General features: G+C 37.1%; 1 protein-coding gene across 12 annotated transcripts in view; it reads left to right on the top strand.

Annotated features, from left to right (window-relative positions):
* The window catches only part of TLK2 (tousled like kinase 2), a 103,011-nt gene that overhangs the window by 55,995 nt on the left and 28,691 nt on the right, over positions 1–18,325 (top strand). For 11 of the 12 annotated variants that reach the window (XR_007473329.1, XR_007473330.1, XM_004275666.4 and 8 more), the window contains 5 exons: positions 2,380–2,475; positions 3,880–3,972; positions 7,790–7,900; positions 9,118–9,254; positions 15,008–15,160. Coding sequence is in view for 10 of the 12 variants with exons in the window: in XM_004275666.4 (XP_004275714.1) it covers positions 2,380–2,475; positions 3,880–3,972; positions 7,790–7,900; positions 9,118–9,254; positions 15,008–15,160 (590 nt within the window). In the remaining 2 variants the exon portion in view is untranslated. The remainder of the gene's footprint in view (positions 1–2,379; positions 2,476–3,879; positions 3,973–7,789; positions 7,901–9,117; positions 9,255–15,007; positions 15,161–18,325) is intronic. The other variant, XM_049701646.1, reaches the window with a different exon arrangement.

The following is an 18,325-nucleotide window of genomic DNA, read 5'->3' as shown; positions in this document are numbered from 1 at the left end:
CTCTAATCGCTGCTCTGACTTACAGGCTGTGCGCATTGTTTAACCTCTTTGAGACTGACTCCTCTCTTTTTACTTCTTTGATCCCCACATCATTCTTCTCTCTTCCCCTAAGGTTCTTGTATGGAATGTGAGAACCTGGAATCATCTCCTTTCTTTGATTGCTTATTTCCTTCAAATCTTAACTCTGATATTACTTTCTCAAGGAATTCATCCCCAACTCATTAAGTTAGGTTATGTACCCTGCTGTGTACTCTTATAGCATGTATCCTAATTGCAATTTTGCATTTATTATATGATTGTTTATTTAACAATTTCTTTCAACAGATATTTATCGAGTACTTAATACATCGTCTCTTGGATTGTAAGCGTTATAAGGCAGAGTAATGACTGGGTCTGTGGGTTTTGTTTCTGTTTTTCTTGGCCACTGTGTCCCTAGCACCTAACACAATGCTTAGACGTAGGGTGTTCTCAGTGAGTACTTCTTGAATGAATAAATAAAAATGGAGGTGATAATACTGCCTACCTTACAAGGCTGTTGTGAGCCCTCAGTGTAATTATGTGTATGAAGTGCTTAGCTTGCTTGTGGCCTGTAACTGTTGATGTGAGGCATCAGTGTACCGTGGTCATAGAGATCGGGTATTGTGGATGCAGATAGCCCTCTATTCTTGTTCCCCCACTAACTAGCTTTCTGACTGCACGTAGGTGCTTAATATCTCGGATTTGTATTTTCTTTATGTATAAGTGGAAATAATAACTACCTTATAGGGTTTTGTAAGGACTGTGTGTGATCATGGTGATAATTGCTCAATAGGTGGTGGTTATACATTGTTTTAATGTTCATGAATAAGACAATAATTAAAGGAATATATAGGAAGTATCAAAAAATTTACATATGTGGAAACACTGTATTCTCTGATGTGATGATAATACTGTATTGCCATTAGCCCATAATCCCCAGAATATCCAATATTTTCTAATTATGTCTATGATGGGTTGTACTGTGTTGGGTGCAATTTTGTTTTTAAAAGGACTTTCTGAAGTACAGGTCTTCCTCGACTTACGATGGGAATTAGGTCCTGATAAATACATCATAAGTTGAAAATATCATTCGTAAGTCAAAATGTGTTTAATACACCAAACCTACCTAACATACAGTAGCTTAGCCTTGCTTACCTTAAATGTGCTCAGAACACTTAACGTTAGCCTACAGTTGGGCAAAGTCACCCAACACAAAACCTGTTTTATAATACAGTGTTGAATCTCATGTAATTTATTGAATACTGTAGGGAAAGCAAAACCCAATGTGATTGTCTGGTACAGAATGGTTGTAAGTGTATTGGGTTGTTTACCCTCATGATTGTGTGGCTGACTGGGAGCTGTGGCTCACTGCTGCTGCGTAGCATCATGAAAGAGTATTGTGCCATATGTTGCTAACCCAGGAAAAGATCAAAATTCAAAATTTGAAGTACCATTTCTACTGAATGTGTATTGCTTTCACATCATCTTAAAGTTGAAAAATGGTTAAGTGGAACCATTGTTAAGTCAGGGACCATCTGTTTAATGATTGCATATTCTTGAACAGTTGAATTATATTAAGTCCTAAACCTTATAAACTTGAAAATGCCTTAGAATGCCCCATCATTTATGTGTAAAAGTCACAGTAAGCAAGTGACAGTATTGGAAATCAACCAGGATTTTTTGGACCACTGAATGTTCATGGATAATGTTTGAGGATATAGGACGCTATTCTGAACAGTAGTTCACAGTCCTTTCTGCCTGGAGTCACAAGCATCCCCTGTGCTTTGGATGCTTCACCAGCCTTTCCTGCAAAAGCGTATTAAAATACAGCTGACCCTTGGACAACATGGGTTTTGGACTGATTGCTCAGGTCCACTTATATGTGGATTGTTTTTCAACAAATCCATTCTACAGTACTACACCATCTGAGATTGGCTGAATCTGCAGGTGCAGAATCATGGATACCGAGGGCCACCTGTAAAGTTAGATACGTGGATTTTCACTGCACTGTGGGCAGTGGGGTGGGTGGGGTGGTCGGCACCCTTAACCCATGCATTGTTCAGGTATCAACTGTACAAGTGGAAAGGGCATTTACATATTTGATAATTTACATATTTAAAAAATTCATTTATAAGCATTTGATGCTTTTAACTATTTACAGTAACGTAGTCTAAGCTACCATGTCTAGCCCTTACTTTTCATTTGAATTGTTTATACTTTCATCTTGGCTACATGGCCCTGACTTTTGACTTTCATCAGCAAGTGTTTCTTTTATATAGAGTTAATCATTTGCATTCATACAAATGTTTGTGGAGAAAGATGCAGAACTTTCTTGTGATCGGTGATGGACCTTTATTACAGGCTCAGCAAAACAGTCCCTCCTCTACGGGATCTGGCAACACAGAGCATTCCTGCAGCTCCCAAAAACAGATCTCCATCCAGCACAGACAGACCCAGGTAGGTCAGTGATTGTTAAACAGAGGAGGAAAAGAAGGGCCGAGGAATAGATACTAATAACTACATATAAAATCTAGGTCCTCCCTTTGTTGTCCCTTTATTTCTCTGACTTCACCTCATTATTTGTGTGTGTCGTATTCAGAACTTGCATTATGAATATTTAGAGTCTTTTGGAAGGTGCTTTTAATTTAACTTTTTGAGGTGTTTGTTTACCTTTCTGGTGTATTGCAGCAGAAATGATTATACTGCAGCATGATGTCAGGGAAAAGACCTCTAGGCCTAGATTCAAACTCTAGCTCTACAACTTATACCTTATCTTTTTGGGCCTTAGTTTTCTTCAGTTCAAATCATCTATAAAACTGGTTGATTATCATTATCTTAGTGTATACAGAACGCTTGGTGGGACAGTGCTTATTGTAGGCTTCAGTGAATCTTAATTCCCTACTTTGTGAAAGTACTTAATTTTTTCCTTGTACATACTCATTTAGCAAGACCTAGCTAAACTTCTTTTTTTTAGAAATTTTTATTGAAGTATAGTTGATTTTATAATATTGTGTTAATTTCAGGTGTACAGCACAGTAATTCGATTATACATATATATGTATATGTCTATATTCTTTTTTCCAATTCTTTTCCATTATAGTTTATTACAAGTTATCGAATACAGTTCGCTATGCTATACAGTAAATTCTTGTTTTAAACTTCTTTAACATGTGGCACACCAACATAATTTCTCCTTAAACAGTCTTCAGAAACTCCTTAATTTAGGGAATGTTGTGAACGTTCAAAGATAATATCTGAAAAGGATAGTGAATATATCCTCCATTTTGTGGTATTGAGCTAGCCAAATATTATGCCTGGTTTTCTTGAAGCCTGTTGGCACTGTGTTGCCTTCAAGACAGGATGCTTGGCAATCTAGGAGAATTTCTTAAGATGCAAGAGCTAAACATTCCCTCAGGAGCAGATTTTCAATTTTATTTGAATTAAGCTTTTGAATAGTTGAACAGACTTAGATAGTTGAGCGTTCACCTCTCCCTTCTGGTTACTCTTTGTTTCCACTAGGTGGCATGTTTGTTGTTTAGAGATTTGGGTCCTGTCTCCTCTGATGGCCTTTTCTATTCAAAGTTAGTTTCATTTCTAGAGTAGTATGTTTCTTTACTGTTCAGCGCACAGCAGTTTGAAAATTCATATATTTGATTCCAGAGCTAATATATTTTTGAAGGGCAGGTGTAGCAGAACATAATGCTTAAAGAATGGGATGAGGAAAGCAGATTTAAATTCTTGAGCCATGCGATTCCAGGCTAGTTGTGTTGTCAAGTGCTTTTTTTTTCAGAAAAGTAATGAGAAAAATGTGATGACATGTAATATTTTGAGACTAATCCTAAACTTGTTTTCTCTTTATAGTCTGACCTCACAATAGAAAAAATATCTGCACTAGAAAACAGTAAGAATTCTGACTTAGAGAAGAAGGAAGGAAGAATAGATGATTTGTTAAGAGTAAGTATTAAAATGTTGTAAGAGATTTTATAACAGCACTAATTAATTTTATGTATATTTGAATTATGTACATATCATAGAGATAATTACCATAGCCAAATAATAAAGTTAAAAAGTAAACATTTGGATATTTTCCTTTAATCTGAGGGAATCTGAGTAGGGAACGAGGATCAAACCTATATTCTAAACTCTGTCTTTAAATTGGACATCTCAATTATAGAATTTTAATATTTAAATATATACTAGAGGAGTATATGTGTGGAGTATTATTGTATTTCATTTGGAACTGTGAGAATAGGTATAAAATGTTTTCCCATTTCAGGAAAATTGTTTTGTTTAATGTCCTTGAATTTTAAAAACTATTTCACAAGTACTTTTCAGCCCTGGTTTTGTATTTTGTATCTTTTATAACCTATTCATGTAAAGTTTTTGTGCTTACAAGAGAAACTTTAAAAATAACTAATATGGAATTAAAAATATACCTCTAGAAAATATACAGTGGTGTTTTTAAATTTTAATTTTATTGGAGTATAGTTGATTTACAGTGTTGTGTTAGTTTCAGGTGTATAGCAAAGTAATTCAGTTATACATATACATATATTCATTCTTTTTTAGATTCTTTTCTCATATAGGTTATCACAGAATATTGAGTAGAGTTCCCTGTGCTATACAGTAATACCAGATATTTTTTGAAATAATTTTTTATATATATATAAATTTATTTATTTTATTTATTTTTGGCTGTGTTGGGTCTTCGTTGCTGCGCATGGGCTTTCTCTAGTTGCGGTGAGCAGGGGCTACTCTGCAGTGCGCAGGCTTCTCATTGCAGTGGCTTCTCTCGTTGCAGAGCACGGGCTCTAGGTGCATGGGCTTCAGTATTTGTGGCACACGGGTTCAGTAGTTGTGACTGACGGGCTCTAGAGCGCAGGCTCAGTAGCTGTGGCGCACGGGCTTAGTTGCTCCGCGGCATGTGGGATCTTCCTGGACCAGGGCTCTAACACATGTCCCCTGCATTGGAAGGCAGATTCTCAACCTCTGAGCCACCAGGGAAGTCCTTGAAATAATTTTTTAATATACAGTTTGGCATATTGACTGACCCATTCTTTACAAGTTTTTTTTAAGGTTTATTGTTTTCTTATTGTAAAAGCAATACATGCTCTTTATAATAAATTTAGAGAATAGTAAAAAAAAATAATATGACACCCATAATTCCATTACTGAGGTAAAACATTTGGTACATTTACTTCAGTAATTTTTTGAGCTATTTGTTGCATATATATAAATTTTTAAATTTTTTTATTTTTATTTTTTGGCCGCGCCACACATCATGTGGGATCTTAGTTCCCTGACCGGGGATTGAACCTGTGCCCCCTGCAGTGGAAGCACGGAGTCTTGATCACCAGACTGCCAGGGAGGTCCCTGTAGCATATATAAATGCATCTATACATAAATACTACCAATTTATAAATAAAATTGGCTAACATTTTAATCTTCTCCAGTGTTTTTATTGTTCTCAAGCTGATGTTCCCTTTCCTATTCAGAAATATTTTTCCTTAGGCCTTTTTTTTTGTTGTTTGTTTGTTTGCTTTTTTCCGTCTTTCAATGAGGAGAGCCATGTTTGGACTCAGTATCTATTTTCCATCTTTCATTGTTAGCATCCATACTTGCTTGGGGTTGCTCTTATTCCTGTTTTTGTACACTTGGGTGCTCGTTGAATTACCAAGATTTATAATTAGATATGTGGGTTTAAAAAGTTCCTAACCTAGTTGCAGTATTGGCAGGTTTTTGTCCAGGGTAGCTCTGCTGGACTGAAAAAGGATCATGGGCTTGTCTTCTTCCTTCATCACCTGACTTTCTTAAGATTGAGAAGATGAAGTGAAAAACTGATCCTAACTTAGGACTCTTTTTTGGGGGGGTTTTAAAAAAATGTCTGGTTTAATTTTCCAGGGAGTGGTATGTTCGCTTTACTCACCGCTACCCTCTTTCTACTGCCTTGTTTTCTGAAGGTTGTAGTCTTTCTTTGGGTATAGAGCAGTGCCAGTGGAATGGATATGTCAAAAAAGAAGACACAAAAGGACAGCTGCCATTTTTTCAAGTTGATGAGAGCTTGTGTTTCTGATTTGGAGGGACAGGGGGAATGACCACTGCTCTTTATATCTCCTTTCAGGCAGGCATGGACCATTCATTGAGTTTTTCCATTTTAGTTAGATGTTTGGGTAAGGCTGCATCAGGAGCTGCTAGCCAGGTGCTATTTTAAACCTGAATACAAAATCGTTAGTGTTAGAAACCACAGAAATTGAGTTCTTAAAAGTTTAAATAAGCTGCCAGAGATTGATCGATGCCATAAATTTGATTACAGATTTCAATGCTCACCTTCCAAAAGTAGATTGAATTTCATATAAACATTACATGATCTTTGTTGTTGTTGTTTTTTTAATGTTTGTTTATTTATTTATTTATTTATCTGGCTGCGCCGGGTCTTAGCTGTGACACACTGTATGTGGGATCTTTGTTGTGGCATGCGGGCTCTTAGTTGCAGCATGCGGGCTCTTAGTTGCAGCATGTGGGCTCTTAGTTGCGGCATGCATGCGGGATCTAGTTCCCTGACCAGGGATCGAACCCAGGCCCCCCTGCATTGGGAGTGCAGAGTCCCAACCACTGGATCACCAGGGAAGTCCCAACATTACATGATCTTTGCCTTGTAGATTTTTAAGTATGAATTAGTCACATTTACCCAAATGTACTTGTACTTAGCCTTCGGTAATGTGGTGCATAGAACTCTAGGGCTCTGTTAGAAGAACTGATGAGAAGAAATTATGTTTATGAGGAGAGTAGAAATTTGGAGATGGAAGCTGTTGTACAGTGGTCACTTTAAAATGAAGCTGAAAAGTCTCACAAATTGAGTGTGCTGTAGTATCTTCCATTTGTGCTTTTTACTGTTTCAGAAACACTTATATCATTTGATTGGGAAATGCTGTATTTTTTTCATAATTCAAGCAAGTTATTATAAAGTATCATTTATTTGCCAAAAGAGTAGATATCTTTTGTTTAACACAAGAATAAATTCAGGAGTTGCAAGTCAAAGTTGACCTTGGGTTAGTGGTTCTTCCCTTCTCTGTTATTGTAGGAGGCTTGAATTTTTCAAAGTATTTAGCCCTTCTGACCACAGCTAAAGTAACTGTGTATTTACATTCTGGTGTCTTGAACCAAGATGCTGTATTCAACTTCTTTGTTAGTTCTGTCTTAGGCGGGCATGGGTGTGCCTGGCTTCTCTGGTAAGGAACATTTATATAAATCCATGTCTCCTCTTCTTTGGAAACAAGAACAGAAAAACAAAGAACAATTGAACATAAAGAACATTATGTAGTTTTTAAAAAAAAAATTCTGTAATTTTTTGGTAGTGCTTAATCACCCTTTGGAAGTATTTAATCTGTAAGTGCTAAAAACTGCTCTTTATATGAATTTTAAACATCTCATTCATTGTAGGATTTTTCTTTTATTTTGTGACAATTTAAGTATGTGTGATGTACTAGATTTATCTGTAACTGGCTTTGGGGAGGAATAAAATATGATCAGTAGAAAAACATGCCCACTTCTAGTAACAGAATTCATCTTTAATAAATGATAAGTTTATTTAAAGAGAATCAAGGAATGAAGTACTTACCTTCTTTTTTAAAAAGACATAGTTACTCTTACCTCTTTGAACCTTAATTTTGCTTATAATTTAACAACAAATGATTTTCAGACTCCCTAGAAACTGCTTTTGTATTAATCTATCTTCCTTGGAGCTAATTAAAAAAATTTTTTTCCATTGAAGGCCAACTGTGATTTGAGACGGCAGATTGATGAACAGCAAAAGATGCTAGAGAAATACAAAGAACGATTAAATCGATGTGTGACAATGAGCAAGAAACTCCTTATAGAAAAGGTAAGTGATTAGTGGTGGCCTGAACTCTGTACCCCAAGATGCTTAGTATGTTTCATTATTGTGGCTTCTATACTCTTTACCTGAAATGAAAATATTTCAGAGTAGGGCTTCTTAGGAAAAGACTTCTCATGATTTGACAGTTAGAATTCTTTCTTGTGTGGACACTGAACCAAGTATCCAGAGTGATAATTTGGGATATTTTTTCTGATTGTGCTTTGCTTTGAGTATGGTGTTGGTTGGACAGGGGCAGCTTGTCCTAGTTGAGTTTATTCAGGGTATTGCTCTCCAAAATTCTTACATTCGTCCTATTAATTAAAGCGTGTGTCCTGTTGCTATTACAGACATTTAGCAATAGTTTGTCTATTTCAGATATGGTATTTGGAGTAACTTAAGTATATAATAATGTGATAATTCAGTGCTTTGTGCTTTAAAAAACTAAGTTGGTATTTACTTGTATATGATTACTTTAATTGGCTGATGTCTCCTTTATTATAGTAACTGATTAGTTGCAACTTGCTTTTAATAGATATAAGTAACTATTTATTGAAAACTTTTAAAATACTACATCTCCAGTATTTATCTTATAGTGAAAGTTTTAAGATGACAGTACTTCCTAATGAAATTATTACAAGCTAGAGGTTTGAGACAGACAAGTGTTTTTTTTTAAAAAAAAAATTTTTTTTAATTTATTTTGGCTGTGCTGGGTCTTCGTTGTTGCGGCTTGTTGTGGTATGTGGGATCTTAGTTGCGGCATTTGGGATCTTAGATCCCCGACAAGGGATCAAACCTGGGCCCCCTGCTTTGGGAGCCTGGAGGCTTAACCACTGGACCGCCAGGGAAGTCCCAGACTAGCAGTTATTTTTGCTGAAGTCTTTGAAATGCTGTTAAAAAGACAGGGAACACTGATAAAAGTGAAATGAATTATTTTATTGATGTCAAAGATACTGTGGAGAACTTTGCTTCATCTCTTAATCCATTAATTTTATAGAAAGGAAATAACTTTTTTCCACATTTATAAGAGAAATAACAAGGTATATGTTAACATAGAACATTTATGGGTTATATAGAACATTTATAGCTTTAGGGTACTTCCTGAAGTCAATGTAGATTTAGCCAGTTGTCCTAAACTTTGAGCAGTATAGTACAAAAAATAAACATAATGCTATGAGTTCTCATAGGAAAATAAAATTATTTTCTATTTGTCGTTTTCCCCTAAGTCAAAACAAGAGAAGATGGCATGTAGAGATAAAAGCATGCAAGATCGCTTGAGATTGGGCCACTTTACCACTGTCCGACATGGGGCCTCGTTCACTGAACAGTGGACAGACGGTTATGCTTTCCAGAACCTTATCAAGTAAGTGAATTGTGATGATTAAGTTGAGAACTGAAAAGTTGGTTTGGACTTAAAAAATTTTTTGTAATTGTAGTCATTAATATCTTAGTAGTGGCAGTCATTTTGTTCAGTTTTTGTCACCACATGTGTTAAGAAATGTAGGGAATGAGATAAAGTCCTGGGAAAAAAATGACAATCAGATGAATAAAAAACAAGTTCTACAATAAAGCTTAAAAGAATCAGAATCAACAAAGCTAAGAAAGAAAAATCTGGACCTGACTTGATATCCTTTTAATTATGTAATTGATTTTCATGAGGAGTACACCCACAGTCAGCATTTATTCTGGGTCCACAGGAAAATGAAATAGGCAAAGACCCAAGGAAGGATTTCCTGAGTTAGGTATAAAACAAAATAAAGCTTAGGAAGAACTTATAGGACATGTCTCTGGGGCCATTTAAGGGGAGAGTATCCAGTCAGCAGAGATAATCACCTCCTTGGAGGCAAGGACTGAGCCATCGGTCAGGCTGGTGACCAGCCCCACTGCCTGTGCCTCTCAGCAACTTGGAATCTTGAGCATTCCTTCACTTTATTATAACTTTGGTTTGAAACATTCAAGTATTTACTCCAAGGAGAGAGTTAACGTTTAAACTCCTGGAATTCCAACTGTGTAATATTAGCTCAGGACTTAAAAAAACCTTCAAGTTGTAGTACCTTTTATTGTATCTTATTTATTTATTTTGATTTGATAGATCATTTCCATTTGAGACTGGGTTGCGGGGGGCAGGGGTGGCACATTGTATTTTTTTTTTTTGCGGTACGCGGGCCTCTCACTGTTATGGCCTCTCCCGTTGCGGAGCACAGGCTCCCGACGCGCAGGCTCAGCGGCCATGGCTCACGGGCCCAGCCGCTCTGCAGCATGTGGGATCTTCCCGGATCGGGGCACGAACCCGTGTCCCCTACATGAGCAGGCGGACTCTCAACCACTGCGCCACCAGGGAAGCCCTGATAACTTTTTGTTTGTTTGTTTGTTTGTTTTGGCACGCCACACGGCTTGCAGGATCTCAGTTCTCTGACTGGGGATTGAACCCGGACCCCAGCAGTGAAAGGGCCGAGTCCTAACCACTGGACCACCAGGGAAGTCCCCTGGCTGATACCTGTTAATTTTAAGTATTTTATTTTTTAAAACTGTGCTTTAATCAGTTAATTCCCTTTCTTAATTTTAATGCAGAATTGAAGTTCTTTAGTTGTAAAAGGCTGTAGCTGATATCCTCACAAATGATAATTTTCTGTGTATAAGAAACTCCATGGGGCTTCCCTGGTGGCACAGTGGTTGAGAGTCCGCCTGCTGATGCAGGGGACACGGGTTCATGCCCCAGTCCGGGAAGATCCCACATGCCGCGGAGCGGCTGGGCCCGTGAGCCATGGCCGCTGAGCCTGTGCATCCGGAGCCCGTGCTCCGCAACGGGAGAGGCCACAACAGTGAGAGGCCTACGTACTGCAAAAAAAAAAAAAAAAAAAAAAAAAGACAACTCCATGACACATAATTTGGTGGGCAAGGTACCTGAACACAAGGCAGGAATACTAGGTTTTATAGGAAGAGGCAAACCTCAAGACATTAAATTTAATCAGATAATCAAATATAGTCTCAGTAGGAGCCTCAACACAGTTCTTTTGTTCTGTGTTCCTTGGCTCTGTTTTGAATGATCTTTATTAAGATCCTAAAACAGAAGATTTACTGTCTAATAGGAAGATCATAACAGATTTGTAATGTTTTTTGACCAGGTTAGTAATTTTTCCTAAAAATATGTTTGAATCTATTGAAAAAGTAGCTTATTTTATAGTTCTGAGAAAGTAGTTATATTAAACACTGTTGTTATTCAGGACACAATTTTTTATTTAAACAAGTCTTAAAGTCTCAAATAATCAATGGCAAGGCAATAAAAACTTTTTATTAAGATTTTCTTTATATTAAAGTAAACCACATTAAAGTAATGGAATTTGACCTGTATACAAAATCGTGGTTGTTTAAGATGTGGATTATCAGAGGGAGTAAATTAAACTTTATAGCATTGTTATAGTCCACATAATCATTCTGGTGTGTAAGGAATCATAGCATTCCATTTTAAAGTCATTTCTCCTGAACCATCTGATTCTTGGTCACATGATCCATAATGAGAGACAATTCTTTTGTTTTAATTTTAATATTTTATTGAAGTATAGTTGATTTACAATATTCTGGGTGTGCAGCAAAGTGATTCAGTTATACATATATATATGTATTCTTTTTCAGATTCTTTTCCATTATAGGTTATTGCAAGATATTGAATATAGCTCCCTCCGCTATACTGTAGGTCCTTGTTGTTTATCTATTTTATATATAGTAATGTGTATCTGTTCATCTCAAATTCCAAATTTATCCCCCTGTCCTTCCCCTCTGGTAACCTAAGTTTCCATTCTGTATCTGTGAGTCTGTTTCTGTTTTGTAAATAAGTTCATTTGCATCATTTTTTAGATTCCACATATAAGTGATATCATATGATATTTGGAGAGACAACTCTTTTTGTTGATTTTATAAATGCCAGATTTTCCTTGGGTAGTATATACCATTTTACAGTTTCTAGTACACATGGAACATATGAAATCCTGGGAATCTTTAAAAATTGTTATCTTGGATATTTAGACGCTCTCTGTAGATCACCACTAAAATTATTTTGGTTAAAATAATGTCTGAAAATATGTGCATTTGTTTTTTTAATACCTCTCCTACTAGTTATGATACAATTTTGCTATTGAAGTTGCCTGTAATCGTTTCCTAGGGCTACTGTCACTAAATATCATAAACTGGGTGGTCTAAAACAACGTAAATTTATTTTCTCAACAGTTCAGGAGGCCAGACACCTTGAAATCAAGGTGTTGAGGACCATGCTCCCTCTGAGGCCACTAGGGAGGCTCCTTCTTTGGTGTTCCATGGCTTGTGAGCATAGCTTCAGTTGCCTCCGTCTTCACATGGTGTTCCCCTATGTGTCTCTGTGTCTTCTTTTCTTATGAGGATACCAGTCATATTGGATTAAGGGCCTACCCTACTCCAGTATAACCTTATTTTAACTAATTAAATCTTCAATGACCCTGTTTCCAAAGGTCATAATCTGAGGTACTGGAGGTTAGGACTTTAACATATCTTTTTGGGTGACACAGTTCAGCTGATAATGGTACCTAAAGCTGATGGTCTTCTTATCATTTACAAATAATGGCTTTTTAAATAGTTATTTAGATTTGAATGAGATAAATTTATCAGGTCATCAATACTTTTGTAAAAGATAGTAGAACTGAGACTTCCCTCGTGGCGCAGTGGTTAAGAATCCACCTGCCAATGAAGGGGACACGGGTTCTATCCCTGGTCCAGGAAGATCCCACATGCTGCGGAGCAACGAAGCCCATGCGCCACAACTACTGAGCCTGCGCTCTAGAGCCCACGCGCCACAACTACTGAAGCCCGTGCACCGTAGAGCCCACGCCGCAACTACTGAAGCCCGTGTGCCACAAGTACTGAAGCCTACGTGCCTAGAGCCCGTGCTCCACAACAAGAGAAGCCACCGCAGCGAGAAGCCCGTGCACTGCAACAAAGGGTAGCCCCTGCTCCCCGTAACTAGAGAAAGCCTGTGTGCAGCAATGAAGACCCAATGCAGCCATAAATAAATAAATAAATAAAATTTTTAAAAAAATGTGTGGATTTTCCCTGAAAACATTAGGAAATTAGTTTTATTTTAATTTAATAAGGGTAATTGCTAAAATCTCAATCTTCCAAAGCAGTTAGTCTTCAGAAACAAAATGTTGTGGCACTGCACTAGTACACGGCAGTTTATAGTTAAACTATATATTATATGGTTATCTTCAGAGAGTTCAGAGTGCCTTGAACTCAGTGAGGCCCCTGAAAGGGTAGAAATGAGCTTAAAGATATTTTACCAATTTTTTTGATTGGGAGACTCATATTCAGAGAAGATAAATGTTTTCCTCAAGGACATTCATTAAGTGAGAAGAAAGACTGTGATTTAACCTAAGGATTCTTTGTCTTAATCCAGAATTCTTTCAAGCCATGAATTATTCATATATATATATATTTTGGAGGGAAAGGCATATCTCTAATAGTTAAAAGATTTTCTTACACAAGCAGCAACGCTTGAATTAAAATTTCTACTCTGCTGTTAAATTGACGTCTAATCAATAACCCAGCTCATCTTGAAGCCAAGAGAATCGTATTATCAAGTGAATGGATATTTATTTGCGGTACTCTGTCTGATCAGGTTAACCGTGCTTACGGTGTTGCCATTTTAGATGTGGCAGGGTAAATTGTACTATGGGCATCTGCTCTGGGGTGTATAGTCTTGTTTTTCTGGTTGCCGTTCTTCCAAGAAAGATATACTCAATCTGGAAAAGGTCTAGAGACCGACAACTATAGTGTTCCGGGAAGAGGGTCGAGTAGAGTTCATTTTAGAATATAGGTTTAAAAAATTAGATTGTATCATTCCTCAAAACTGTGAAGTTGGATTGAGAAAAGGAGATGGGGGATAAAAGCATGGTAGAAAGAGAAGGTGAAGGAAGACATTTGACTGTCAGGTCAACTATGTTGGGTGATTTAAAGACTTTAGTCTGTTAGGTCTTGGTATACTTTTATATGCCAAGTCTATAAACCTTAGTGTCTTTCAGGTAGCAGGATACGTGAGAGAAAGTGGATTACTTATATTGGTATTTTTATTGACTCCTAGTTTGTAAACTAGTTATTATTAAAAAATTAGACATCTTATTAGGAAATACTCTAATGGAAATGGTGTTAAATATCTTAAGAGTCTTTATATATGTTTTTTATTAATTCATTTTGCGTACTATTTCCTGAGGAGTTTTTACTAGTTGAAAGGCTTCATTTTGCTTTCTCTAAATGTACATCCTTGTTCTTAAAAAACTTAGTTTAGGGTTTCCCTGGTGGCGCAGTGGTTGAGAGTCCACCTGACGATGCAGGGGACATGGATTCGTGCCCCGGTCCGGGAAGATCCCACATGCCGCGGAGTGGCTGGGCCCATGAGCCATGGCCGCTGAGCCTGCGCGTCCGGAGCCTGTGCTCCGCAACGGGAGAGGCCACAACAGTGAGAGGCCCGCGTATCACAAAAAACAAACAAACAAAAAAAACTTAGTTTAGGTTTCACCATATTAGTGACTGGGAATGACTTGGCTGTGGTAATGCCTCACTTAGACTAGAATAAATGATAGGTCTAGAAGGAAAATCTTTTTTACTTTGTTTAGCATTCTTCAAATTTGGTATCTTTCTAGATAGAATTTGAGGAAACTGTAATCCAATAAAAATAAAAAGGCACTTGGAACCTTTTGTACTTTCTTATGTAAATACAGTTCTTTACTTTAATGGGTTCATTACCAGGAGTTGTTTTCTTAACTGTTAAAAAGCAATCAGAACATTTTTCCTTTTGAGTTAGAAAATAAGGTCACAATAGAAATTTGATATTGTTTCTTCCTGCCCACTTTCCTACTCTGAGAATTACCATAATTAGTGTCTTAAAAGTACAGATTCATTCCGAAAAATAGTTCTATCACCAAATGTTTGGCTTTTCCAACCTGAAGTTAAAGTCAAATCTTTACTTAAAGGGGTTTATTTTTTCTGGAGTCTATCGAATATGCAGGTAACAAATATATTTATGTTTATTCCACAGCCATGTTCAAAAAATTTTGACCTTCTTCCTCTGTGCAACATCTTTTGTATCTCTAGGCAACAGGAAAGGATAAATTCACAGAGGGAAGAGATAGAAAGACAACGAAAAATGTTAGCAAAGCGGAAACCTCCTGCCATGGGACAGGCCCCTCCAGCAACCAATGAGCAGAAACAGCGGAAAAGCAAAACCAACGGAGCTGAGAATGAAACGTATGTTCTTTATTAATGTGAACTGAGATACCATATTCTCCCCTGAGATACAAACCTCCTATTGAGTGCCACTGGAAAAAGTGATAGATTGTGGAGATTTCTAGAGCTTAAATTTTCTTTTTAGTTACATTAATGGATTTGCTCAACTCATATAAAAGCCATCTAAAATTGACTCATTTTCTTAGTCACGATCTTATATGAGGAGTTTCAGATGAGAGGGAGAAAAAATGTCATTTAACTTGATGTCATGATCTTTGGCCACTCTTATAACAAATGTGAAGTCATTAGGTATTCAAATGATATAATTGCTTACATGTGGTTCCAGGTTATGGTATGTTGGCTTCATCTTATGGAGAGTACCTGACTCTGTTTCAGACTGAAGAATGCACAACTAAAGAATGCTATTTAGTAGTCTAAAGAACACTAGTTAACACTCACAAATTTAGGTGTAACCTAAGAAAAAATAGGTATTATTTTAGGAAAAGGACATTTTCCCAGTAAACCAAATCTTGACATTCCCAGTACTTTTTCCTGTTCTGGCAACCTAAGGAAAACACCAGTATCTTCAACTGCAGTGTAGTCATCTATTTCACTGCCAGTCAACAATTATTCCATAGCTACCATGAATACGAGGAGTAGAATATTCAGAGTACAAATGCCTTCTTTTTTCACTCCAGCCCCGTGTCAGATTTCCCTAATTGATTTTTGAATTCTTGACCACTAGAGAATCTTCCTCTAGGACAGGAGTTGGCAAGCTTTTTCTCTAATGGGCCAGATAATAAACACTTTAGGCTTTGTGCACTAGAGGGTCTCTGTTGCAGCTACTCAACTCTACTGTTACAGCTTGAAAGCAGCCATAGACAGTACATAAGTGAATGGATGTGGCTGTGTTCCAGTAAAACTTTATTTCTAGAAATAGACTGTGAGCTGAATGGCCCACAGGTTGTAGTTTGCCAACTAGGCAGGACTGTTAAACAGTTAGAATTGGTGCGGGAAGTAAAACCTGTATATTACTTACCTGTTTAAAATATTTCTTATGCATACCCTGAAGACATTTAAACTATCACCTCTGTCTTCAAGAGGCTTTCCAATTAAAAAGGAAAAAAAGATCTACAAATAATGGTGTAGAAAATCTCTACAGAATTGATGGTAGCCATGAAGTCATTTTCTGAATTGAATGTTTGAAATTTAAAATATATTTTTTCATAGAAACAGTCATTGGTATTGTAATCAGTATTTCCATTGTGGCTACATTAGTTTTTCAAGGGAAAAAGAAATTTTGTAAAGCTGTCACTGTGGGATTTAAAGATAGCTACAAATAAGAGATAATGATATTATGTAATTTATTGACTAATATGTCTTTTGCCATTAATGTTTTCATATTAGTTCACAAAAACATATTAACCCGTAATCCACCTCAAGTATAATAATACTATATTACACCATTGTTAAAAGTTCATGACATCCCAGAAATGTATCTTTCTTCATTCCAGTGAGAAAGATGGCTTAACACCAGTCTTCACCCCATACATACCTGATATGTTGGGGGACCTTTTCTTTGACATTCATTTATTAAGTCTGTGTTAAATGCTTATTATATATTCGGCCCTGTTCTGGACTGGGGTACAGAGCTGAAAGATACAGCCCAGTCTTAGGAGCTCACAGTTTATTTAGGGGAAATGAACAGATGAATAAACTAATAATTACTTTAAGTGTTGTGATAAAGGTATACACATTGAATAAGTTTGGAAAACATCTTCACTTCACAAATATTTTAAAACTAGATTCTAAGTAAAAAATATTTCCTTTCAAAAAGTCCAAGTAGGAGCCCAGATTCGAAGAATTCTTCAGGCGAATGTTGTACACGTTAATCTGATTATTGTCTTCTTTCATGACTCCTATATTTATTGTGTGGGGACTCTCCTTCCAGTGTTACTTGAAAATTATTTCATGCTAGTGCATAAAACCATTGGCTTAGGAGTAATAAAGTAGGCATAGGTTGTTTTTTTGCCATAGAATAATAATTAGAATTCAGTCTAGGCCAGTAGTGTGTCAGTAAGCAGTTGCCATCTGGAGTCCTGTGTAAACTCCAAGCTGGAAGGCCTTTGGTCTAGCCTTTAATAATTAGAGTATCTGTGACTTGGCTCGTTCCTTTGGCCAGAAGCCAAAAACGGTCCTCTGGAGTCTTGGAGTGGGTTACATTGTCCTTTCCTGGTATTGAACCTATTTCAGGCAGAGAGAACTTTAAGCTCTGATTTTCCATTCCTCCCTTTTTTACTGGTGTGATATGGAGTAATAGATGTAAGTTTTTCTGCAGCTGTGAAATGATAGGTGTAACAGCCCTAATGGGTGTATTTTTTCTTGCTCTTTTTTTTTTTTTTTTTTTTTGGTACGCGGGCCTCTCACTGTTTTGGCCTCTCCCGTTGCGGAGCACAGGCTCCGGACGCGCAGGCTCAGCAGCCATGGTTCACGGCCCAGCCGCTCTGTGGCATGTGGGATCTTCCCGGACCGGGGCATGAACCCGCGTCCCCTGCATCGTCAGGCGGACTCTCAACCACTGCGCCACCAGGGAAGCCCTTTTCTTGCTCTTTTTATCTTCTTTTAGTCAGACCTCAGAGACACTATTTTGTAGCCCTTCCTGGTTGATAGGATAGCTGTTTCTTCTTTCTCCTGCTATTTAGAATATATCTAAACAGTGACACCTCAAACTTTGAAGTATATGTGTGTGCTTCTAGAATGTGAAGAGAGTGAAGATGGAGGAGTAAGATATCACTTCTTACATGCTCATTCTTGAGATATGAGGATGAGATCAGGGTAGGTGGAACATGAAATGAGTGATTACCCATCAAGTAAGCCCTTTGAGAACTGTGTTAAATAGCATTTTACAAATTATAGATTCCTTTCATATTCTCATTTTAATAGTCACAACAGCTTTTTTAGATAGGTATCATTACTTGCTGCGTTTTTAGGAAATTGAGGTTAAAGTTGCTTGCCCAAGTTCACATGGCCCGAGTTGTGCTTTGAACCCTAGTCCTCAGACTCCAGATCCTGGACTCTGTCCTCTAGGTTCTTCTCCTTGTATCAAAGTCCAAGAGTTACCAAAAATAATCAAATATGTTGGCTTATTAACATCCCCTTTATAAAAACTTTTAGACATATAATTTG

The sequence above is a fragment of the Orcinus orca genome, chromosome 19 (genome assembly GCF_937001465.1).
Source record: "Orcinus orca chromosome 19, mOrcOrc1.1, whole genome shotgun sequence".
In the NCBI taxonomy this organism is placed as follows: domain Eukaryota; kingdom Metazoa; phylum Chordata; class Mammalia; order Artiodactyla; family Delphinidae; genus Orcinus; species Orcinus orca.
This window is presented reverse-complemented; position numbering and strand designations above follow the sequence as displayed.